Source organism: Rhipicephalus sanguineus, chromosome 5 (assembly GCF_013339695.2).
Source record: "Rhipicephalus sanguineus isolate Rsan-2018 chromosome 5, BIME_Rsan_1.4, whole genome shotgun sequence".
NCBI classification, from domain to species: domain Eukaryota; kingdom Metazoa; phylum Arthropoda; class Arachnida; order Ixodida; family Ixodidae; genus Rhipicephalus; species Rhipicephalus sanguineus.
The window spans coordinates 19,950,410-19,977,089 of NC_051180.1; the positions used below are offsets into that span (position 1 = coordinate 19,950,410).

The window sequence follows — 26,680 nt, forward strand, 5'->3', positions numbered from 1 at the left end:
AACAGGCTTACAAAAAAAGGCTCATACATGCAGCGCTACCCGCGGCCGCGCCGGTTTTGAGTTGTCAATCGATTGAAAGGTGCATCTGTTAGTTTTTGTTGTTGTTGTTGTTGTTGTTGAACCGTCTCGTCGCCCTCACTGGATAATCATATTCGTTTTGTTTCATCATCTTCGTTTCGTTTCATCAGCCTCGTTCAGTTTCATCAACTTCGGTACAAGCTCTCGATGGGTGACAGTGACACTGAAACTGAGTGCGCTTCTCAACCTCGTTTAAAGAAGCGGAAGCAGTATTTGGAACCTGGACAGGCGTTCGCGATTCCGCGGGCAACGCTCCGATTCCAGGCCAGTGGTTCCAGCGGGGGTGCCAGCCAGGCTTCAGCTCATCATGTGACTTCAGACGCAGTACCAGCAGATTGCTCCTCGGCGAGAATCGTTCCTGTTACCTCAGACACCTCAGACTCGGAGGAGAGTGATGATAATGATCGGTCTACACGTGGTGCCGACAATGCAGTGTGCGCGGACGACGGAGCCAGCACGCACAGCGGGGGCTTGACGGAGGATGAAGACGCAAGCGATGAAGACACCGCTAGTGATGTAGACAAAGCGAGTGATGTGGAGGACTTTTTAAAGCTCTTCTCGAATGACCGTTTGCCAAACTCCCAGTTGAGTGTTGCCGACGCGATGGTCATGCTGATGGCATATTCGACGTCAGCTGGACTGAACTGGAAGGATATGGAGAAGCTTGTCCATGTCATGAACCTGCTGCTGGGAGCTGAAGTGCTGCCGTCGTCTCAGTATTTGCTCCGAAAAGCTTGGAAGAGCTGGCAGGGACAGTTGATTAAACGCCACTACTTCTGCACATCGTGCAGTACTCGCGCTGTGAATCCCTCTGGGCGAGATTTCGTTTGTGCGAACTGCGACACTCCTAATTCAGCACACAATTTTTTTGCCATCTTGAGCCTAAAAAAGCAAATTGAAGTTCTGCTTTCAAAGGAGGATTTAGCCATGACACTTCTGGGTTCCCTCAGAAAAGCAGGTAGAGGCATATCATCACAGGGATGTCCTGAAGACGCAGCTGTCTTGACCGATATCACAGATGGTGCCTTGTACCATAAGCAGATGGTAGGTCACCAGTGGAGTGACATATCGCTTACCTTCAGCACCGACGGCGCAAAAGTTTTTAACTGTAACAAGACAGCACTGTGGCCAATTCAGTGCATTATTAATGAGCTGCCTGTTGCACTCCGATGGAGCAACGTGTTACTGGGGGGTCTTTGGTTTGGCAAAGGCCACCCAGAAATGACCCAATTCTTGGATGTCTTCGTAAAGGAGCTGCTTGCCGAAGGTGCCGTAAAGTGGCAGTGTCATGAACAGAAGATACAGTCAAGGATTGAAGTGGTCTGCTGCTGTGTGGATGCACCAGCTCGTGCAGCAGTACTGAACTCAAAGCAGTTTAATGGATATTTCGGTTGCAGTGTTTGTCTTCACGAAGGAGAAAGACACGGTGGTGAGTAGAAGTTTTGTTTTCTTAAATATAAATGTTGGTTGCACTGTATGCCACAGGGAATGTTATATTGGGCATTTGTACAAACCCAATATTCAGAATTCAAGGGCAGCTGACATGAATTCTATAGTATTTGTTGGTACCTAGTAGCTTGTTCTGTTTCTTTTTTTTCAGTTTTTTATGTTGGCATATAAATATAGTTGCTCTGCCATCTATTGCCATAAATAGACACAAAATCAAAGGGGGAAGGGGGAGGGGCTTGGTTGCTAGGACCCTTTCATGCCTGAGGCATGCAAGCCTTAGGTGTTCAGTGTGCAACGAGCCCTCTCTTATCCGCTTCCACCACTGCCTTAGGTGTCTGATATACCTCCTATATACTTCAATGAAATTGGTGTCAAGACTTCCTCATTTTGTGTTGTGCTCTGATTATTACGAATGCCTCTTTTGTTCAGGGTCCATGAAGTATCCAGTGCTTGGACGCCCAATGCCTGCTCTACGGACAACAAGTCAATTCAAGTTGGACATCCAAACAGCAGTTGCAACTGGCGAACCTTCACATGGTATCAAGGGACCTACACCACTGTTAAAACTCCCGAACTTTGATTTAGTGTGGGGCATATGCCCCGATTACATGCATGCTGTGCTTGAGGGAGTTTCCAAACAAATTGTTGAAATTTGGCTAAGCCAGGTCCAGTCGCCAGCTTACATTGGGGAGCCGTCAAAGTGCCAGAGAGTGACTGCACGGCTGTTGCGCTTAAAGCCACCGCAGTTTTTCACTCGTCTACCCCGTACGCTGGATGACCGCAGCATGTGGAAGGCCAGTGAATGGAAGTGGTGGCTGTTATTTTATGCCATTCCATGCCTTGATGGCATTCTTCCAAGGAAGTACCACGAGCATCTGTGCCTCCTAGTCAATGGCATTTTTTTGTTATTGAAGGACAAAATTTCCAGAAGTGACCTCAGGGAAGCCATGGACAACCTTTCGAAGTTTGTGTACAGGTTTGAAGAGCTGTATGGCAAGGCAGCCATGACATTTAATGTGCACCAGCTGCTTCACCTGCCACAGAGTGTCCAGCAGCTTGGACCGTTATGGTCTCACTCAACCTTTGTGTTTGAGTCTGGGAATGGGACATTGCTGAATTTGGTTAGCGACGCGAATGGTGTGCCCCTCCAGGTTCTTGAACGCTTTGCTATGCGCTTGAAACTCTCACAGCTGCTGCAATCCATGGCATTTTCTGGGGAGGCACGTGCATTGTGTAAGAAAATGACTGGCATCTGTGCTTCAGAGAGCCTGCCAGACAGGCCACTAGGCAAAGGTTTTTTCATGCAGAAATCTTGAGTGAAGCGACAGTTTTCATTGAAAAGTTAGGGTACTGTCCCGAAAATGTCATGGAATACAAGAGAGTGTTCCTCAAAGGACAAATTTTCCATGTACATAGTTACCACAGGACAAAAAGAACGTGCAACTCGTATTTGAGGGGCAAGGATGGTGAACACTACTTGCTAAACAATGTTTTTGTGCTGCAAGATGGAAAATTTGTCCTTCTGTGTCAGAAGCTTGTGTGTCGAAAGCACAAGGTAGTGAAACACATGCATATCTGTTCTGACGTTGGAGGTCACGTGCTTTTGTTCGGTCCAGAAGTAGACAGAGTTTGTGTCGTGTTGAAAGCTAGCAAGACACTGTATATCGCCGACATGCCTAACATGCATGAACGAGATTAAGTAACAGTCGTGGAAACTGCAGCGTATATGTTTTTACAACATTTTTTGTCACTGGCTTACCCTTGTAAACATTTTGATGTCTGCTAACATTTGCTGCTGAATCCAAAAGACATTGCGAGGATATAAAGAAATCAGAAGGACCTGCAGGGTCCCTATGCATGCTATTATCAGGGTGTCTACCAGACTGGAAAACCTGCAAGACCTGGAAAAGTCAGGGAATTTAGACCCTTCTGGAAAAGTCAGGGAATTTTTGAAAAACCTGGCCAGGTCATGGAAACTGACAGCTGTTCTGTGCGACCGTCACAAAAATAAGCATTATCATTGATCAAAGCTTAAAAAGTCTCTCTCTCAGCTGCAACTACAGTGAGCTGCTAGAAGGCGTGTGAAAAAAAAAAGATAGTGCATAATTCTTGCTTCTTAGTGTAAACGCGAAAGGATACATTGACCCATAGAACACAAAGTTTACTGACGTTTCAGCACCTTATATGGGAGGGAACCTTGTTCACAATAAAAGCCATAAGGAGGGCACAGCGTACTTAGGTACGCCTAAATACGTGACGTAAGCAGCTAGAGTACATCATCAGAAGCGCCCCATCACTCCTGTTCAGTGTATGTACAGTCGTCTGTATCTGGATTCCAGGTTCAGGCATGATGCAAGCTTCTTTAAATGCAGAGCATACTCGCGAATCCGGCGTCGGCGGTGGTGTCTACACTCCTACCCCCCTACTACGCATGCTCGCGTCTCGTGCCAACTGTCGCTCCCCCCACTCACTCGCCTTGCAAGGCCATTGCAGGCAGCGTCTGCTAGTAAAAACCGACTGCTCACGCTGCACAACTGTTCGCTGACCACCCCGTTATGTAGGCACTGGATCGGGCGTTCAGAATTCAGTCAAGGGCGTCTTTACTTGGCTTTCCCTTGACTTGACGCTTTGCTTGACTCGAGTAGATGCGATGGAAACAACAGTACCTTCAACCAGTAGTGGGGCACAACCTAACAGTGTGCCACCACTCGTTGAAGGCAACGTACCCTTCTCTTTCGTTCAATAAATACGAGTAATAAAGACGAAATAACAATTAAGCATTCCCAAACCTTACCCAATCACGCAACATTCACGCGATACCCCCACCACTCTGTTACACATTTACTCGAGTCACCCCTGTGGGAAGATGGTTTTTTTTTTCGTCCAGAACACACGAGTTTTACAAGTCTATTTGGTGGTCTGTAGATTTCACGTGTTCAGCAAGGGCAGTCGAAGCCACGCGTCGTTTCGTGGCGTCAAATTTATGTTTAACTCTTTTGTTGAAATCACCAGTTTCACCAATGTACTGGTTGTCACAATTGTGGCACCCTATGGCATAAACAAGACCAAGGAAATTTCTGCTTGGCAACTTGTCCTTCACATTGGCTAAAGCATTCCTTAGCTTCCATGTTGGCACATCCACTATTTTGATGTCTGTTACTTCTACATATCACACGGCATATCTGACTTTCGAACCACAACTTTACTCACGTGTGTAAATTTATGCATGTTTGTCTACGCCACGATTTCGGCTCGGCTTGAAGGCCGTCTGGTTTGTCTAGGCTAGAACTGCCATCAGCAGAAGCTTGCCGGGCTGCTCATTCCTTTTTTTTTATTATTATTATTATTATTATTATTATATTATTGTTTATTATTATTATTATTCGTGATGCAACAGCGAACGTCCTCAGCTACACACTTATTGCTGGTAGCTGGTGTTTTGAGGGTAGCACTTGGGTCACTTCAGCTAAATTTTTCATTTCAGTTTCGTGAGATTGTGTAAATAAATCTGCAATTATTCTTCAGCGTCACGTCCACAGAAGAGTACGTAAATCAGGGTAATGTGCTGACATTCGTGATTCATCTGTGGAATCAAGGAAGCTGTTGCACCTTGACAGATTCCTTCTTGCCACAACATATTCAATGTCGGCACCTCAGACCCTGTCCCCAGCTTTTATTGCAGCTGTCCAAAGACTTTCGTTGCACTTCAGTATCAGAGCCCAGAGACATAAAATACAAACATGCATGTGCTCGTCGGAAAAAGAAAAAAAAAGAAATTTTACAGTACGGTTCTGTTCTCGCAACATTGTCGTTACTCGTTGTCAAGGCAAGGTACACAGAAGACGCAAGTAGTAGTAGTATTCATTTTTTTTGCTGGAAAGTATAATTTAGTGGTGCGCAAATTAGGCGGCGACGCAAATCAATAGTAAATACAGCAATCCAGGTCGAATCAGATCTAATCCAATCCACATCCAAAATAGTTGAGTCAGTAAATACAGCAGTTCAGGTCGATCTAATTTAATCCAATCCACATCCTAAGCGGCATGGGCTACAGCCATTATAGTAAAATAGATTATACTCCAGTGGCAGAACCGGCCAGGCTTCTCATTTTACACGGATGCCACGTGTTCTCATTTTACACGGATGCCACGAAATGGCATCACTTCTACTTTCCTAGCAGCTTTGACTGTGATGTCGGACTATCGCAGGCTCCTTCAAACTTTTATCTGCGGTTACTTTTAACTTCCGTGTTTGCTTCCTGGTTCTTCCACACATTAAACAGCCAACTTGCTCACTGCCTGCCTCAGGGGTTTTATTTTGGCTAGATATACATGTTTTTCACATTTACTGCACGCGCTCAGAACAATCTGAGTGCTTCTGGTGAATATGTTTACTTATATGGAGCGCCTTTTTTTTTTAAAGCACTGGAGGGTTTGTTTACAGTGCAGAGAGTTTCCCATGCAGACGTGGCAGTCATGGAATTTGCTTTTGATCGTCATAGAAAGCCGGGGAAAGTCAAGGAATTTAGAAATATCAAACTGGTAGACACCCTAATTATATAATAATTGTTGGGGTTTAGGTCCCAAAACCACGGTATAATTATGAGGGACACTGTAGTGAAGGGCTCTGGAATTTCAATCACCTGGGGTTTCTTAACATGCATCTATCAGCTATTTGCATACCTGATATTATTTGGGTAGTTGCATATTTCAGCATATGCGAAAAACTAAAAGTAAACTTCAAGTTTGCCGATTTCTTATGAATGCTGTTTTTCTTGGTTCTGTTAGTATCTGCAGCACACATTTGAAATTATTTGTACTATCGAAGCTTAACCTGTACCCTTCGCGACTGTGTAAGTGATAGTAGCATTTATATGAATGTGCAATTGTGCCTATATAATAAAGCTATTATTTTTCTGAAGTTTCATTGTATTAGGTGTGTGTGCAATCATTTTCTGGATAACTTCTTGCAGAATATAACTCCAACTTGCTCACATCTGCATGATACAGTTGCTGTTGGGACACTATTTTGGAAGAATGTGCACTTGTAGTTGGAAAGCACCACATAGTGATGAATGAGAATTGTGTATATCTATTCCAGCCTGTATAGTTGCAACAGGCAGTTGCCGCCTGCTGGAGCAATTTTTATTTTTAATCGCCTATTATTTGCAATACCTGCTAGGCCATTTTTATATTAGTCATACAAGGCTGGAATTATAACTCGGCCATGTGTACGTGCTACTCTCCAACTGTCCTTCAGAAGAGAGGTAGCTGAGCATTTCACTATTTTATTCTGCTGTGAAATAGATTAGCCTTCAGATTAAGCAGTTTCATCACAAACCGCTATGCATATAAAAGAAGGATAATATATATAGTCAGTACAACTCCTATTGGTAGAATAGGTTCCCTATTGGGAACATGTTCGACCAATAAGAGACTAATAGGCACCATCTGTCTCACCAATACAACTCCTATTGGTCAAACGCATTTCCTATTGAGCCAATAAGGGACCAATAGGCAGCACCTATTGGACCAATACAGCTTCTATTGGCCCAATAAATATCCAATAAATGGTGGCTATTGGACTTTATTGGTACCATTAGAATTCTTATACACCTATACAGCTCCAATAGATTTCCATTAGAACCAATAGCGATTTCCTATTGGACCAATACAAAACTCTATTGGCATTTTTGCTAGGGCGCAGCAACCGCATATCTCGAGGCGCCGTAAAAGTGTCAGTGACGACAAGATAACGGGAAGAGTTATGAGTGTTATGAGTGGAGCCCGAGATATAGACGCAACGACCTTTCCAAGTGCAAGCGAGAGTTGTATCTGTGCACAGGCACTGCGGCGCGCCCTTCGATTTCGTGATGCACAAATGGGCCTTGTCTCTGAGAGGTTGATTGCAAATGCGAAAAGGCGATGCTGTATTCCTGCAACGCGCAGCTTGTGCTCTTTTAACTTGTTCTGTGCAAAGAATGCTGACTTTTTTAGTTTTCCTAGCACTTTCTTAACCTCCGGGTAAAGCGTACTTGATATATACGGCCCTAAAAAGGCCCGTTTCTTTTTCTCTGAATATACAACGATCGAGCCGGATACAAGAGCCGGATACAAGAGATTAGGTACTTTCGTGTAGTTGAAGCAAACGTGTAGTTTCTATCTGGTTTCCATGGGCAAAGCCCGTTGAAGCGTGATATGTTTTAATGGGTCGTTTTATAGAAGTTATATGACTATAAGAGGGACGCCGGTAACAGTAATATGGATGCCGTAGCCGGATACGACAACATCAAAGAACACGTTTATTTGAAACTACATCGAAAGGTTTCTTTGCGCTGTTGTCCACGCACCAGACACATCATGTGCGGTGCATCCCACGTTGGTATGTCTCTTTAGGTTCAATGTTTATTGCATTATCGATAGGACCGTCAGCTCGGCACAATCGTCCCTGGCGTCGATCTGAATGCGGTGGCTTGTGCGCAGCTGCGATGCTGGACGGAAAATGTGTCGATAGAGGAAAAGGGTATAGCAGCGGTGAAGTTCCGTCAGCGAAATTTGAACTTCGCGCCTCTATAGTACCGAAGCTCGATGCCCTATAACCATTTTTTTTTTACTGTACAAACATCCTCTAAACCAGCTAGCGGTATCAAACACGCGGCCCGCGGACCTTATGCTATGTCCGGCCCGGCCCAAACCCGGACGTGACTGTCTTCGTCCCATTTTTTTTTATTTCCTTAATCAGACAAAAGAAACACTGCACCCCATATGGTCACCATGTGTTGAAACATAACCATGGAACAGAAACTCCGTATTTCAGAACCCGCATCCAGATTATAGACATTCTGGAGACTGGTATCGATTTGTTTTTCGAATCCTGAAACCAAATCCCCCCTCAGAAATGATGCACATATGGAATATGAGAAAGAGGCCTTCCCATATCACATATGTGGGTCATTTCTGAAGGGGATTTGGCTGACGTTTTCATCCCCCCCCCCCTCCCCTGCCCTGCTCCCATCTGCTGCACTGTCCCGGCCCTTGCCCCCGACGTTGTTCGCACTTATTCTGCTCTACTGTGTCCTCTTTAACGGTGGACCATTATGTATATACATTTAAAACTCGATATAATAAACTTCAATATCAGGAAATTCTTGATATAGCGAAGTATTCCACTTTTTTCACAACTTCATGCCCATAAAACATTATGTATTTTGAACCTCAATACAACGGAACATGTTACCCCGTGATTTCAATATAACGTAGTTTTAGAGCTGCCCCAGGGGAAAATGGAGGCGACAAATTAAAACTTCTGCTGGGTCCAGTCGTCATATGGTTGAGTTGCAGGCGGTTTCTGCAGATGCTTATCCAATGTTACCACAGTGAGTTGGACTTGCATTCCTTCGGGTTCACGCGTGACGTTCGGACGCTGTCAAGGTGACTTCTTCGCCGGCGCAGCGTCAAGCCGCGGTCACCGGATCTCAGGTTCAAGAAAATTGACTTTTTTTCGCGTCATTAAAATATGTTTTTGTTTATTTGTACTGCTGTGTTACTCAAACATTCTTCCGGGACTTTGCGTGCAGAAAAAGAAGCCTCTGGCGACTATACCTTACTTGAAAGGTCGATTTTAATTTAACGAAATTTCGATATCACGACAAAAATTGTCTGTTTTACCGACTTCGTTATACCAAGGTTTAACTGTACGATTTAATGATTATGGAAGTGCGAGTATGTGCCACTGGTGTGTCATATCACCGTTCACTCACCATGGTAAATGTAGCACATGTGAGAACGTTGGTTCATCACTTTCCACGACATAAAGATGTGCTACATTCACGTATATAATTTTTCCGAAAGAACGGGACGACGTTCCTGTTTGTCTATCAGAAAAGCGAAAAACAACAACGAATGCCGAGATCAGAGGCGGCAGCGCTCACGAAAGAGAGAGGGAGAATCTATGCGTCAGCGCCGACGGCGCAGCCTCGCGTCTTCGACGGCTTCAGCGATAAAACAGCAGCGCGTGTTAGGCCGCAGAGTTGATGGAAGGCGGCGAGGCGAGGGATACACGGCGAGGAGGGCAACGGAAGAGGAACTCGACATGGGCGCCCACTCACTAGCGCTGCGGCAGGAGACCGGCGCGCGAGCCTCCCAAGCCGTCCGCCGGAGAGGGAGCGTAGCAACCACTTGGACGGCAACGCCGCGCGCACGCGTACGCGCCGCGCCCACCGAGCGTCGCGCCGCTCACAGAAGCCCAGCGTGTCCTCACCGAGCAAGCGCAACAGGTTGGAGTTTGCAGATCGTGTTGCCGTTAGGATCTTCGCGAGTGCTTCGCACGCTTTTGCGACTAGACCATTGCGTGTGTGGCTGCGGATCGCTGAGGACTCTTGCAGTTCTTGGACTACATCCGCGTCTCTTCGTGTAAATGATCCTCGAGACGGCGGAGACGACGACGTCGTCTTGACGGCCGAGGTTCCTGGGTTGTGTAAGCGCGTAACGTTGGCTAGCACGGACCAGGATGGCCGACCAGGAAGCGGCACGTCTAGGAACAACAACAACGCAGTCGGTGCCGTCGCCGCCGCCACAAACGGCACCAGCAACCACGTACCGCATCGCAACAGCGTCCACGCACCGGCGGGCAATACGACAGAAGACACCATTTGTCCGGAAGATGTGAGTATAAACTGCTCGTGATAAGGACTTCACTTTACGAGTTATACGCGTTCAGCTTTTTCCTCCAACACGCGGCCGATTGTGCGCTGTAACTTGTTATTGTGTCGTTACTTTCATAGAGTCGTAAGTGGGAGCGAGGACTTGTGAAACCTTTAGTGGATACATATACGCATAATGATAACCGGAGATCTTAGCCATGTGAAGCGCTTGAGGTGATACATTAATCGATAAGGAAGGGGCATGTCATTCCGAAAGGTTAGCATGCTAACTGCGGGGTTCGTTAACTATACAAATCGCTAATCAACGTCGATAGGTCGAAAGCACTGGCGTTGCCGGGGGGGAGGGGGGGGGGGCTCAAATTTTTCTCCCGAAACTTTTCACACACGCACACATACAAACACAACCCCCCCCCCCCCCCCCGAAAGAAATTTCTGCATGGCTACGTCCCTGGTCGAAAGGTTTTCTCTTATTGCAGAGACTGTAATGATCGATATAATAACATATACCCATGTGGGCAATAGTGGTAACCTTCGCTGAGATGAAGTCTTCAAACCCTCAGCTACGGCCTCAAAGCATGACTTCTATCCAAAGGGTTACGGGACTAAGGAGCTGAAAGGGAGTGCAGTGATGCGAGCGCTAGATGCCGCGCGTAGCGCACGCGGTAGCTTCGGCAGTATATATACGACGTGCACCTGTACGCCTGTCGTAGTCCTCTGGGTGCTGGACGCCAGCCAGGGCGACCTTCACGGATGAACGCACGCGCGCGTGAGCGAAAAGAAAGGCGCAGCAATCGCGCGGCACACCCCACCGAACAGCGGCGGTCACGGGCGGCATTGTGTCCCACACGGATGCCGCTGTGAAGTTTATTCGCTATTTTTTTTTTTTTTTTTGCATATATGGTTTCGTTTTTGCCAGATTCCACTGAAAGCAAGGGCCAGGTCATATCTGGCCCACGAAAGGTTTGGTAAAGTTTCCTGGCTCAGCAGCCAAGTCCTAATGCGGTGTGCCAACGAAGAAGTTACAATGTTGAAGAGATTATTATTCCACGGTATGGAGAAATCGTCGCGGCGTTACGGTTGAAATCTCAATGTGCGATTGGTCTGGGAGATATGCATTATCCACCGTAATATTTAGACGGCTCATGTAACAGACTGGGGTTCAGAGACGTGCCTGAGTCTTACTCGTAATTCGTTTACAAACAATGTAGCAACAACGCGATAACTTTTTTTGTAGGTAAGTAGAATACTAAGGAACGAAGAACATTACACGCATATGGACTCAGTCAAAGCTGTATGTAAACCCTCTTTATATAAGGGCTGTCCTGGTTGCTTACGTTAGTCGACTTGTACGTGCGAGTTCTCTTGGCGCGTTCTGTGTAGACGAACCGTACACGTGAGAAGGAAAGACTCCGCCTGTCACTCAACTTCGTTAGCTGAGTGAGCAGAGTCCCATCAGGACGCTCTTGTAAGACCCTGAAAAAGACGCGCTTTCTCGAGGAAAACAGACTGACAAGATGACACACACACTTAGCGATCGTCACAGGCGAAACAGGCTTGCTTTTGCACAAGTACACAGCCAACATTTCAGAAGCGGGCCAATTCTCGTGCCGTGTTCCTCCCAAATCGAATCGGAGAAAGAGGGAGCATTGTTGTAACACAAATATTTCCGCTAGCATGTGTTTGACTGTCCGCGTTCTTATTAACGTGGGAAACGGCGTATCGGGAAGTGGTAAGAACCTGGGAGAGAATAAAATAGAAGGAATTTTTTTTTTTTCACTCTGACAAATTAAGTTGTTTGCCAACACGCGTTGAAGCTATTTGTATGTGGTCTTCCGTGGTAAAATGTTCTAACGCGATGAATTTCGATGCACAGCCAATCAATGGGGTAGCTACCCTACTACTATAAACTACTACTCTCCCTATACTACTACAACTACTACTACTGCTACTACTACCACTACTTAATAATGATAACTACGTACTAGTGCGACGACAAGATCTAATACTGCCACTACGAGTACAAACAACAGTTAACACCATAGCCACTATAAACATGGCAACAAAAGCCATATACGAGGCGTTATTAAGGCTTGGATTACGGCATCGAGGCTTCTGTGAATGGAGACAGGAATCGGCGCAGCCTTTGCAATGTCTCGAAGAAGGCGACGCGCGACACGTATTAACGTTTCACAATGCCACTTGTGGCTAGTAACTTATACAGACGAGGGCGTGATGTCGCGCATGCATTGATTCCCGTGCCCGTGGCTCGTAGTCCTTTCGTTTCTTTTCCTGGCCTTGAACAATGGCGGAAAAGTTTCTGCTTGCGCAAAGCGATCGTGTTGCTCTCTCCCTCGTCCTCAGAGCAATCGAGACGGCCCGGTACGAAACGCATGTGCGAGGACGGAAACTCCATTGAGTACAATCCGGTTTCCACTGCCCTAATTTCTTCGTCTCGGCTAACTCTGCATGATCGCGTTCGTTGAAACATGCGCTTTCACTTTGCTTAACCGTATACATAAAAAAGCTGTCTTCGACGGAAACCTCGCGTACGTATGTATACACATAGGACTCCCGCGACTGCTGTGCGTGGGAAGGCAGCGGGGAAACAATATACGCGCTGCTGTCTGCGTCATCGTAAAGCGTAATGAAAGGGTGCTGACCATGTTTAAGTATAACGGAAACATTAAATACATGTTTCCGGACTACCTAACGGCTTTCTTACACTGCTACCCGTTTCACGAGAAAAATGCGCCTAACAACAAGAATAATATATATATATATATATATATATATATATATATATATATATATATATATATATATATATATATATATATATATATATATATATATATATATATATATATATATATATACGTGGAAAGGAGTTGCCGTCACCAAGCAATGGTGACAACAACTCCTTCATTTATTTTCTATTTCAAAAAGAAAAAAAAAGACGGGGAGGTGGAAGAAAAGGGCAGTTCGTGTACTTACGACGATGATGATGCGGGCAACGTTGGTAAATCCACAGGCGATAAAATTAACCCACAGCACACCGTTCTGCATTTCAGAGCACGCACGGACGTTGAGAAAATCACTATGCTCGGCATTCACTCACGATTACATGTCCACTAAAGAACCGTTTAGACGGAGCACGGACGAGTAAATTGCCGCTTTAATTAACTAATGACGCGGAGAAGTAGCTAGACAGGTTTCTGCCGTAACCAGTTAGTTCTACCGTTCTACCTGCAGGAGAGTGCCAGCAATGGAAAAAAAAAAACACAGAGACGCAATAAAAAAGAAAAAGAAAGAATCACCGCCCAAGCATTCCATACAGGTGGTTAACCAACGATGTTGAAATGTGCGGCCCTGGTGTTTATCATCAGCCGGGATCTATCGAAGTGCCTTCTGTTGTAGCTTTTGATTTCTCTGCCACCACGTTTAAGAGATGCGCGCTTCAAACTTTACGTTTGGTGACGTCAGCTTAAAGGATATTTAGAACACCTAAAGGATTTTGAGGGTAGCGATTCATGGTATCATATATACCGAGCTGCAATTGATGACAAAATCTGAAGAGAAACTATAGTGCAGGCAGGGAGACCTTTCTAGGTAGCGTATGCTAGCATCTCTTCTTCATTATAATTTCTGCACACCTACGGACTCACGGACCGCCACATTTTTCCACGTCCTATACACATACAACTTCGCTGTAAAACGAAATAAAGAGGCAGGGCGAACGCCAGTTTACATAAGCCGAGTCTTGAATTCAGAAAAAGAAATGTGGACGAAGAAAATGTCGCTTGACATATTTGCTGCTGAGAAATGACGAAGACAGATAAAGAAACACAAAACGATGACACGTTTTCTTTCTTCGTCATATATAGCTGTGACGACATGTGCAGAGACTGTCTTCGTCATTTTTTAGCGGTCAGTATGTCAAGAAGTAACACAAACTCGGCCAAACTCAAGTTCTTCTGAAGAAGAGGCCGATAGCAGCTAATCGACACTTCAGGCTCCCGCCAGCATAGGCGTGCGCACGCGGGGAGGGGGGGAGGGGGGCGCTCCCCTTAATCATCTAAACGGGGCCGTCAATTCTGCCCATACCTTTACGCAGTCGGACTTTTCAGGTCATTTTTTAATGCGCACGGTTACGGTTACTCACGTCTTTTGATGGTAATGACGACCAAGGACCCCTGATGTTGCATTCAAAGAACTGTTTACTTCCCGCCTTTATCCCGGAAAGACGAGGACCAATGGCATGCCTCCGTGAGAAGCACGCCATCGCTTCATTTTCATTTTTGCATCCATTGCTTAGCTTGTTTGCCGTCGGACTCGAGCAACTGGGGTGGGGGCTGAGGCTAAACTAATCTTGGTCCCCCCTTATGGGGAACGCTGCGCACGCCTATGCCCGCAAGCATGAGAACAGACACTGGTACACAGGCGGGGAAGCAGTCGTAATTCACATAGAAAGGTCCGGAGGACACAGCTTCTGCGGCTGCAGATGAGCGGTGCGTTACATTCGCGCAAACGGGCGCCTTGCGTGGTCCCCACTTGTGGCACGTTCGAGGCGCCTTCTCCTCGATGCCTGCGAACAAACACGCTGCGCTGGTGGTCAAGGTCACTCCGGCGGCTTTCCTTTCTGTTCGCTGCGATTAAGCGCTGACGGGGGCCATTTGCGGGGGAGAGTCGCCGAGAGGAAGTATCGTGCCACATAGTAACAGTGTGTTCGCGCATACGACGTTGTATACAATACGTGTACTGGTAGCGGTACCTTTTATTGTCGTGTACTGCATACCGTCGCGTCAGTGTAAATGCCACATATGCGTATCTGTGTGGACGCAACAGAGTGATGGCTTCCTTTATTTCATTATTATCTTTTTAGCAAGTTGGACTTCTACCCTGCAGTTTTCACAATTCAATTGCACTTCACGAGCTCATACGCAGATCGCCAAACGCAGAAACGAAGAGATACGCAGAGCTCGTCACAGACATTCAACATACACAAACCACGTGCATCACATAAAGTAAGGATGTAGTAATTTACCGCGCTAGATATCTGCATGAGGGCAGAGGGTAATATCGAAGGTCTTGCGTGCCAAAACAATGACATGATTGAAGTCGTTGTTGAGGGCTCCGGAAACTTCGACAATCTGGTGTCCTTTAACGTGCACTGACGTCGCACACTACACGGGCCTCTAGCAATTGCTCCTCCATCGAAATGTGACCGCCGCGGCCGGGACGAACCCGCGACCTTCGGGTCAGAAGCCGAGCACTGTAACCATTATAGCACCGAGGCGGAACAATGAGAACAGAAAGAGAGGCAAGACAGAGCGTAGCCCCGTCTTTATCTTCCACTTCCCTTTCTGCCATTATTCGCGAGTTTCGCGCAGTACGTTCCTTATTCAGTATGAACCAACTAGTCAGTGACACTTAAGGTATCTCGTTGAAACCGGTGTCGCTAAGAAGAGATAACAGCAACCTTTCACGGTTATCAGCATAGCAGGCGGTGATAGGAGCAGCAGGGTTCCACCATGCATATTCCTAACTGGGCGCCACCCTTCGGCCCGACGCGCCGCTTCGGTCCACATTGACGGTTTCGCCTCCGCATCCGGTTGTGCGTGCCTGGCCGATGACGCCAGCGCCGTGGGTCTCGCGCGGCGTGTCGTGAGAATGCACTCAGCTCAGTACGCAGGGTGTCGCGAAGGGTGTCGTAGAGCCACGGCCACCGGATGGAAACGCGCAGCATCCAGCGGCCGTGGTAAGAGCATTAGAAAGCCTATATCAAAAGCCCCGCCGTTACTGAAACGCCAGTTCATAAGGCAACCGAATATCTAGTGACTATCAATGCAACACCAAATCGGTGTTTTCACAGCTGCTGTCACCGTTTGTTTTGTTTTTGTTTTCTTAAAGAGGTTGTTTTATACAGAAGCGAAACCGCAGCCATATACACGGTAGAACCTACGTTGTTCGCGAGAATAATGTAGGCACAGGACAGGCTTATTATGAGTATGGATCATAGTCCCGTATTGCTGTTAGTTTACTGCCCCCGGAAACGAATACCCGATTCCGACAACTCGGCTGTTCTCATTATCACACGACAGCTGACTATAATATAGGGACACGTTCCACCACTTTCTTCTTATAATTTGTCGTGTATCGCAACAGCTGCGTTTCGAAGTGTCTCAGCTGCTAAACCACGTGGAATGCCAACGGTTAACGAAAAAAATACACAACGCGGTTGTTGGAACAAAGTACAAACCGAATGTCGCACAGTATATATTTTTAATATTTAGTGATGTTCCAAGCAGCTTGTCGAAATTTTCAGAAAGGAAGAATTTCCAGGCAAGCCTTAGAAATACTCACAGCTACAGCAAAGAAGAATCTACCAGAAACGTACATCGTTTGGACTCCGGGTCACGAGTCCCTGATAGGAAATGAGGCAGCCGACGCTTCCGTCGCCCGAGCTCATGTTCACCGAGCCTTCCCACAGGACGCACTGAGGAGGAAATATGATGTACCCAAAAAGTACAGCGACATCTTACAGCACTACAGGCTAGGCCGAAGAACTTATCCGCCAGCTAGCCCCGGCCTAACCAGGGAAGAGACAGTAACCCTCAGAAAATTGCAAACAAACACTTACGTTCACGGTATATTACTTCACCGTACCTCACCGACTGAGTACTCGTACATCTGCAAGTACTGTGATGTCCCGGACACTCTGTGCCATGTGGTATGGGGACGCATACAGAACCCTGGCACCGCTACACTAACTGAAGAGCAGTGGGAGGCCAAGCTATCGGTCCCAGACCTGAAGAATCAGCGAAGCCTGGTTCAACGGGCACGAGAGATGGCGAAGGCCCGCGGCTGCCTGGAATAAGGAGGCCGCCCACCTTGGGCGCACAGTGCGCTTGCTTAAAATAAACGTTTATTCTTACTCTCTTTCTTAAAGGTCTCATGTCAGACCGCTGTAAGCACGCCCATGTAATGTCGACTCTTCAAAGAATTGGTCGTTTAGTTTACCACTTTTCTAGAGAGCTTAGTAACCTGAATCAAGACTAGACACTGTCCACGCTCGGATACACAGCTTCCTCGGCGTCGAAAACGGCCTTCGATTCTTGGAGCGCTCTGTAGAAGCACTGCGGAGGCCCAGCTAACTATGTATAGTGTAGAGTAACGGCAGCCAGCGGCCACATTAACGGTACGCGAGTCCTTCCATCTCGTTCAACCTGAGTGTTTCTTTCCTGCCTTCGTTGTAACCGTTACACAGCTAAAAGGCAACAAAAGAAACACGTTCAACAGATGGCGATCTCCGCATGTCCTCGCCGTGGGCAAGCAAGCACCGCGCGTGCGCCATTTTTCGTCAGCCCACGCTGCAACGGCAATCGTTCCAGCGGTCGACGGGGTCGCGTGGGAGTCTGCAGCTTTCCACCCGAGTACGTGTCGAGACGTGGCTCGAGTGCGTCCGACTTGTGCGCGCGTGCGTGGGTGCTCGCGCACTTTACAGGCGGGAAACACAGCTACTCCGTGCTGTGTACACCCTTTCTGTACACACTGCACTTTGTGGAGCGGCGGCCGGCCTAGCAGAGAGACTTCGAGCGTTTACTCCGCTGAGGAGAGGGACGCGGCCAGATGGTGCCGTGGCACGCGCGAGCGTGCGACGCTAAAGTGGGTCGTCGCAACCGAGCGCGACGCCAAGGTCTTTTTTTCTTTCACGACTATCCGCGAAGAGGAGCCACGAGGAGGCGCGGTTGGGAACACGCTACACAGGGCAGGGAGGACGCCCTTTGGTTATCACTGCTATTAACCATTCCGGTCTCGGATGCGCGGGCAAACAGCGTCATCCCACTGAGCATTGATTCTCTCGGTAACAAAATAATACATGCGCAGTTCGGACTGCGCATGCGCAAGTGAAAAAGCAGGGACGAACTTTCCCAAGGGGAAACGTGCCGTCCGAAGAAGCACTTTGCGAAGTGAGGCAGAGACATAGTAGAACACGTGTATTATTTTTATTACATTGTCATAAGAGCGGATTTAACAACACCTAACAGTTAGCCAGAGTAAAATTCAGTGAAAGTACAATTGACTGGGATCACACTTACTTCCAAATACGTGTCTTCCTGTATAAACGTGTGTGTTATTGATTAGATTCGAATGTTTACCGACGCGTGCCATTATCTCTTTTTATGGCTACTTCCGCAGGCAGCGTACGTAGGATTAATTCAGAAGGTGTTCTTTTATTATTTTTTTTTTGTCATGAAAGGTCATCACGACGAGGTCGAGTTAACGCCACAAGCTGTAGTGTAGCACTCGCTGAGCTTTTTTTTTGCTTTTTTTTTCCATAACACTTAAGAGATAACGTAAAGAGATTCAGTTCTCTGGCGTGTCGATCGACAGTGGCGTTTACCCGCTACTTAGACACAAAATCGATGCATCAAAGTTCTCCCTATGAACCCCGTTTTTCAGTGGTGACATGTTCTAGTTAACTACACAACTACAGTAACTTTACTAGCGAATCTGAAGCTACGGGGCTCGACAGCCATCGCGAACTGCATGGGTGGACCAAGTGGGTGTCGGTAACCTGCCAGTATTGCTTTTTTTCTTCTTTTTACTTTACCGGCGTCGACAGCAGCCAGCGTTAGCGCAAGCTGAGACAACAGCAGCCCACTGCGAGTGGAAAAGGACGCTCTGCTGCCCGCTGTTTTGATAAAGCGCGTACCGGAAACTCGTGATGGTGAATGCTCGGTTCGTGTGGGCGCACCGGTCGCGAAACGTATGCACGGCAACTCTCTTCCAGCGGGTACGCAGCAAGGTCTGAAACAAGTAGTGTCGTACAGCCAGGGAATCGGTCCAGGATTGTGCCATCCTATAGTCACTTGCAACCTAAGATTAAATACAAGCTCCACCCATAGCCCTCACCGCCCCACCAAGAGAGAACTTGCATATACGTTCAATCCAATTACGTTTGCTCATTTCCGTGGCGCCTAGCACTTTATGCGTGTTTCAGATAGTTGGTGCACCCGTACAGACACATCTTCGTGTCACTGGTTTAACGTTAAAAACTCGGAAGTCCTGGCTTCGTCAGAGATTCTGTCATCACTGTTTACCAAGCGTAATATTTTAAGAGGTAACAACGAACATTTAACTTTTGAGATGCGTGTTATTTACATTAGCACAAAAAAAAAAGTACTTACGGCTCGAAAGGAAACCAGCTTGCACGACTCCCTTACTTAGGTGATTGACAAGCGCGCCGCGGTTTTGTGGGCGGAGCTTGTATTTATTCTTAGGTTGCAACCGATTATAGGTACCTAAATTTCACCTTATTGTAAAACTTCGCTATGCTTGAGCTTTGAGCCAATACGAGACAGCGTGTAGCTATCTTCTCTGAGATAATTAGAGCCAACAAGGTGGCGAATCTTACGGCGTAAACATAAAACTTTTGCCCCTTATAACACCTAAAACGCCTCGTTTTCCTTAGCTTCATGGCTTAGGGCATTCAGTACAGCATACTGACTTCATACGGTTAATTTATGTACAACAGATAAACATTACGCCTAAAGGCGAGTAGACATAAAAATGCTTACCGTGAAATATTAACCAATGCAGCTGTATACGTCACAAAGCTCATAACTAGATTACCAACATGCAGCCATCTTCAGATAAGGTGGGAAGGACAACTGGCTGATTTACCTTTTGTTTGGTTGTGCGTTGCATTTAGGAACGAAGAGTGTCCGCGAAGCAGGCTTCCCCCCACAAGACCTCTTATAGTGGAGAAGCCGACGTTGACGAACGGTAATCGCTATGCGCGTGCCTACTCATTCAAAACAGCGCCCGCGTCCGTATTTACGAGCACGTCAAAAAATTAACGAACGCTGATCTTTTTCTGAAATTGAAACAGCGTTTTTTTTATGTCCTGTCTCTGAAGTATTGTTGTCCGTAAGAACGCGCACACTTTCAAACATCCATGCAAACAGCTGTCACCTACAGTGAGAAAGCCATAGCGCTCATGTGACTCCATGTCCGTATTTTAGACACAAAATTTCGTGATTCGAACGCCTTCAGCGTCACTTCAGTTTTTGGTTCTGCGTCATTCATGGCGAATGGTAATGATCGTGTTGTTGTTTTTTTTTTTCAACAATCGAAAGCGTCTATGTCCGCTGGCTTTTCATGGCGCATCTTCTATTTTCTTTTTTTCAAAGTTAAGATATTTCGCAGCTTTGCCACGCATGTATGCTACATATCTGACGCTATACTCATTTTCTGCCTTTTAGAAGTTCGTTGCGGTTGACGTTTAGCATCGCCTTTTTCTTGACTGAAGAAGCAAAAATGACAGAAACGAGCCCTTCATTTGTTGCCTCCCTTTCCCTTCAACGTCGAAACAACGTTCTAGGGAAGCCTACAACCTTCAATAAAAGCGTACGTTTACGCGTCACTCAGACCACTCTCAAAGGAGATTCATGCGTGAATATTTTTTTAGTTGGACAACGGTATCCGTCGCGCCACTGTAAAGTTGTTTTCGCTGAATAAGAGCGTGATAACTAATGGTAGCGCAGGCTTGCTCATGCTATACCAACAAGTCCAAATTGCCACCCTCATCGAATATAAGCGGTTCCTATTGGTAGTTCTTCGGTTGTCACCGACAGTAGAACCCAACTCGTTGATTGGCATACAGATGTTTATTGAACGTGACAGTTCAAGGCCAATTCATGGAAGAAGGAAGAGTATATAGCTTATAACATTTGTCGCTGAGGTCTTTCCTTTGATAAATACTCAACGTTTTGTTTACATCTTTTTTCTCTCTCTCTCTCTCTCGCACGATGGCTACTCCTCAGGAATGACTGCTTGTCCCGGAGGAAAAAAAAAAAAGAAGAACGTCGGCTGCAGACGCGACGTGCGACGCGACGCGACGCGCCGGCGTCCTCAAGGGCGAGCGTCTGTGCGCGTTTTCGCTTTCCGCGCTCGCTCAGCCCAAATGAGCGTGCGCATTATCCCTTTCAAGCAGAGCGGCACCCTCCCCTCCGCCTCCCCCACTTCGGTGCAGGCAGCCACAACTCGCACGAGAACCGCTAGGCATCGAAACATAGACGTCGAGGCAGTTCCCAGAGTTTGTGTTTTTCCTACTCCTCGTATACTGTCCTTGTACGATGCGTCATACTAATGTTATCTTTTCATACAGTATATATAGCCTTGTGATGCGTGCGAGAAATGACTGGCAATTTGGCCTTGACACTCAATAGACGGCCAATGTGACACTGTTGTGAGAGAACCCGCGTTGCGCCTGCTTTTATGACGGCTGTTGCCCTTCAGTTAAAACTTGGTTTAGTTTTGTTTCTTTTTGAGAGTTGTAATTTGTGTAACCTCGCGGGAATAAACTGATAGCTTGATTGTTTGGTAATTTGTGGTGAGAATAGGCTGAATTTAGCCATAAGTAGTGCAGGGCTTGTCTTAAGGGCTTAACTACTCTAGCTGAAGATTCAATATAGAATCGCTGCATAGCAGAGGGTAAGTTAGCAAAAAGAGATCATCATCAGCCTGTCTACGCCCACTGCAGGGCAAAGGCCTCTCCCATGTTCCGCCAATCAACCCGGTCCTGTGCTTTCTGTTGCCACGTTATACCTACAAACTTCTTAATCTCATCTACCCACCTAATTTTCTGTCTTCCCCTTACGCGTTTGCCCTCTCTTGGAATCCAGTCAGTTACCCTTAATGACCACCGGTTATCCTGCCGACGTGCTACGTGCCCGGCCCATATCCATTTCTTCTTCTTGATATCAACTATGATATCCTTAACCCCCGTTTGTTCCCTGACCCACTCTGCTCTCTTCCTGTCTCTTAAGGTTACACCTATCATTTTCCTTTCCATCGCTCGCTGCGTCGTCCTCAATTTAAGTTGAACCCTCTTTGTAAGTCTCCAGGTTTCTGCTCCGTACGTAAGTACCGGTAAGATGCAGCTGTTATATACCTTCCTCTTGAGAGATAGTGGTAGACTACCATTCATGATTTGATAATGCTTGCCGAATGAGCCCCATCCCATCCTTATTCTTCTAGTTATTTCACTCTCATGGTTCGGCTCCGCGGTTACTACCTGTCCTAAGTATAGACGTACTCCTTTACAACTTCCAGCGTCTCGCCACCTATCGCGAAGCGCTGTTCTCTGCCAAGATTGTTCCACATTACTTTAGTTTTATGCATATTAATTTTCAGACCAGAAAAAGAGATATTTGCTCATAACTCTTCACTGACTTATCCTCCGTTAGAACGTGTGACTCATATACACAAGAAAATTAGAAAGACTTGAAAGAGAGAGAACGAAAGCGGATAAAAAAAAATAGCGCAGCTTGCACTAGCCTCGCCCAAGGCCGGGTCGAGCTCGTGGGCACCTAACTGGTCCTTGCTTGGCTAGGCTCTTACACTCTCACCTGTCTCTAATTCCCACCCCTTGCTATACTATATTATACATGACTATGCTTGATCTCTTTATTTGTCTTTTTTTTAGTCCGTGTCTTTCTATCTCTTTCTCTCTATGTGTATTTGTTGCTCTGTCTTTCTATCGTTTTCTGTCTTTATTGCCTTTCTTTCCCTCTTTGTTTCTCTTTCTTTCTATGTGTTTATTTCTCTCACTCTCTCTATGTAGTTGTTCTGTCGACCATCAGAGCTATTGCATCCCACGCCGGACAAATCGACGTCCGTGTTCTGGGAGCGAACAGAAGAAGAGTAAGGCGACGAAGAAAAAGACGAAGAGAACGCTTGCCGGTTCACGATGATGATAATTTTCTATTTACGACACACGGCAAACCTCGGCCATAAGAGCTCCAGAGCATCTTGAAAGATGCTGCACAAAAAAAAAAAAGAGGATAAAATGGCGCTCATTAAAACTTGGGCATCTCACAGATCTCGTCAGCCTGTCTTCTAAAGACAACTATATCCTTTTCTCGTTTTAACGTGCGCGGTGTTTTAATCTATTTTACTTGTGAAAGTTGTAAGAAAGCCTCTCACAGGGTTCCTTATGCATTCGCCTAAGCCTACTTGGAGGCTAAAGCGATCCGATGTGACTATTTTACCGTGCACCTTATATCGAGCTTAAAAAAAAACAATAATAATAATAATAATAATAATAATAATAATAATAATAATAATAATAATAATAATAATAATAATAATAATATATTATTATTATTATTATTATTATTATTATTATTATTATTATTATTATTATTATTATTATTATTATTATTATGTGACGCGAACGCCGGTAGGACGAAGCCAACGCGCAGCTCGCGCGCCTCGAGCCACGAGGCGCACGAGTGGTCATGTGACTTTGTACGCGTACCACACGCCAGCTTTCCACTCAAGGCGAGATACATGCATAAAACGCTTTTGCATTTTAATATCGCGATTAATATTAAGATGATTGATGTTGCATAGACCAACAAGAGGAAAAGCGTATAACCTCCCCTCTTGTTGGACAGTATAAACAGTGCATGGACAGCACGAAAGAAAATAGACAGTAGGTGAGAATAGCAAGACGAAAAAAAGTAAAGAGGAATTATTTACACTGCTTACAACCGTGGGCGTGCGCAGGGTTGACCATTAGAGGAGAGCGTATTAAGAAAGGAGGGGGGGGGAGGGGGCTGTTCCTGCCCTCCGTGCGCACATCTATGCTTACAACGGCCATCACCTTCGTTGCGGGAAAAAAGAAAAAAAAAAAATCAGGTGTTTCATTAGTGCGTACCGCGCTATTAAAATCATAGTGGGCAGGTGTTGCAACTCGCACCGAGTGCACCGCAAGTGTACTTGTGTATCCTAGCTTACGCGTGAGCAGCGTAGTATAAGGTACAACTTGACCCGACCCTGTTAGGAGGAGGAATATCGCTACAGAACGAGGCGCACCCAAGGGCGTCTCCGAATTAAAAGAGCCGAGACAAGCGAGGTGGGCTCCCCATCAGAACGTTTCCGATGTACAAGAGCCGTTTGTCGAACTCACCGGACGACATTCCGCTGGCCGTGGCGAAGACCGAGTCGGAAAGGTTTCGGACTTTCATCTCTTCTCGCGTGAGCCGAATCTTATAGCCGCGACGCCTTTATCAGATGCGGTCAGTTCGTATGGCGAGTTGATAAGAAAGAAAGAAAGAAAGAAAGAAAGAAAGAAAGAAAGAAAGAAAGAAAGAAAGAAAGAAAGAAAGAAAGAAAGAAAGAAAGAAAGAAAGAAAGAAAGAAAGAAAGAAAGAAAGAAAGAAAGAAAGAAAGAAAGGCGGGATATATAGATACGGGTTCATTGGTCGAGCGCGGAAGAGGCAATAAATTTCGCCCCGACTTTCCGCGATAAACATTCGTTATAGGTTGCTGCGTGTTCTTAGTGGAAACCGAAAATTGTTTGTTTAGTTTGTATAGGGCATAATCCGCCATAAGAAGAGAGGCAAAAACAGGGATTTTAACCGGACAATTAAGCGATGTTGGTGCTTCATACTTTTTCGTGAAGGGTCTGATGGTGTCTATCATGCGCGCACTGAAGGTGCGATGACGTACGCCACAATTCAGCCGCTGAACAAGCAGGTCTTTTCAATTCAGCAGCGAGCTTGGCAGTTATGAAACGTACACGTATATAAAAACAGCGCATATGCACCTTATCTTTTCTTTTTTTCGCGGGCAAGTGTTACTGTACATAGCGTATTAAGAAGCTACAAATGATATGCTCTTCATTGCAGACTGAACTGAACGAACCGCGAGATGGCTTAATGGCTCCGTAATGTATTTCAAATGAGCGTAAAGAGAACGCCTGCTTGCTTTCCAAAACATACGTCACGCAAGGCGCCTCTGAAATGATCATTAGATGGAAAGCATGCTTACAGGCTGCGCACCTCCACTTTCCTTACAGTCTTCCCCCTTTGCAGCTTCTTTCATTTTTAGAAGTCTATCACGCATGGTTACTCTGTACGGCCACATTTCTCCAAGATTTTTCCTTCTTTCGTAACGCATATCTTCGTTGTATTTTATCTCAAAATTGCATACAGTACAGCAGAGACAACACTTCCCGGAGTAAACCACTGCAACGGCACTCTCTTCAACAGGTCGATAGTATCGTATAATAAAGAACGTCAATGTCTCCGAAGGTCGTCGAAAGAAAAAAAATTCAAGCGCACAGGTTAAGTATAATAAAAAGTATTGTGCAAGGCAAAATGCCTCGAATTTACTATTGCAAACTCAATCACAGTGAGCACGAAAGAATAAATCTAATACGCACTTGACCCCAACCTTTAGTGGCAACTAAAGGGTCCGCGCACAACAAAGCCACCGCGCAATTAAAAGTTATAGTTCCCGGCCCGCACAGCCACAACTCTCGTAATACACAACCGCTGCGCGCACGACGTGGAGAGGCTTTTACTTGAGGATTTGCACGCGCGAGGCATACAGCGACCCAAAGAGTGCGGTGGCATGTAATATTCAAGACCGAATGCGGTGCCAGGAAAGATGATTAGTTACAAAGAACGAAGCACGGACGACACGGACCCTGAGATTGATGAAGTATACGAGGAGGTTGGCTCTCCTGCAATGTTGCCACCCCCATTGTGCGTGTGTGCCTCGCGGCCAAACACAGCCGCGTGCTTGGGAGGATTGATTGTAGCAGAGAATTCGAGACGCAACGTATTTTTGCGGTGCGAACTACATCGCCGAATCGGTGCCCCACAGGCTGAGGTATATACTCTACAGGAGAGTATCAAATAAGGGGGAAGGAAGAGGAGGAGGAAGGGGGGGGTGAGTCGCGCTTAACGGAAGTGCCGCAAATTACACGTCTCTCGTGCCGCGCAGCACAGCAGAGGTTCACCACGCTGCAGGCGGAACGACGGTCATTTGCTTGCTTGCTCGCTTCCTCGCGAGGTCCACTACGCTAAATTAGGTAGGAAAAAGAACGCGCGAGCCGAAAGGAAAGAAGAGAGAGAGATAGATGTGGGGGAGGCGGAAGGCTGAGAAACAGCGCTATTGTGCCTATCAATCCGGTTTGCCCTCAGGAGACCGCATGGATGCGTGCGCGCACTAAAGTGATCTTCTCTCCTATGTGGTGCTGCCGCGAGTGCTTCTGCTGCTCCGCCCTTCCTCCCGCCCCATTACCAAGGGCGTCCGATGGTTCGAAACGACTGATGCCGCGCTTCGACCCTGTTATAAGACAGCGACACGGTGCGAGCGTACTCGTGGTGCTCGTGGTACACTGCTGGATGATGTGCATTCGCCGTAGCGCGGTGGCGAGATCGCTGGCAACGACCACAGTGCCCCGGCACTTGCTGGCACGGGTACGCCCACCTCTTTTGCGTTTTGTCGAATTGCGTCGCGTGGCCTTGTCATTGAAATCGCGTGCGGGTCTGAATAAGCCCAGCCACTCTTTGGACGTTCTGAAGTACGCAATTAAATGGATTTGAGTAAGCTCTGTCAGAACCCATGACGTCACGGCGAACTGGCGCGTAAACTTCAGGGCGGAATCTCCAACCGTCTTTCAGCTTT

At 46.5% G+C, this 26,680-nt stretch overlaps 1 protein-coding gene across 1 annotated transcript in view; it reads left to right on the forward strand.

The window, feature by feature from the left end:
- Window positions 1-225: 225 nt before the first annotated feature.
- LOC119393593 (uncharacterized) overlaps window positions 226-26,680 on the forward strand; it is a 37,401-nt gene continuing 10,946 nt past the window's right edge. The window contains exons 1-3 of the mRNA XM_037660702.2: window positions 226-794; window positions 2,456-2,648; window positions 9,567-10,190. Coding sequence (XP_037516630.1) covers window positions 226-794; window positions 2,456-2,648; window positions 9,567-10,190 — 1,386 coding nt within the window. The remainder of the gene's footprint in view (window positions 795-2,455; window positions 2,649-9,566; window positions 10,191-26,680) is intronic.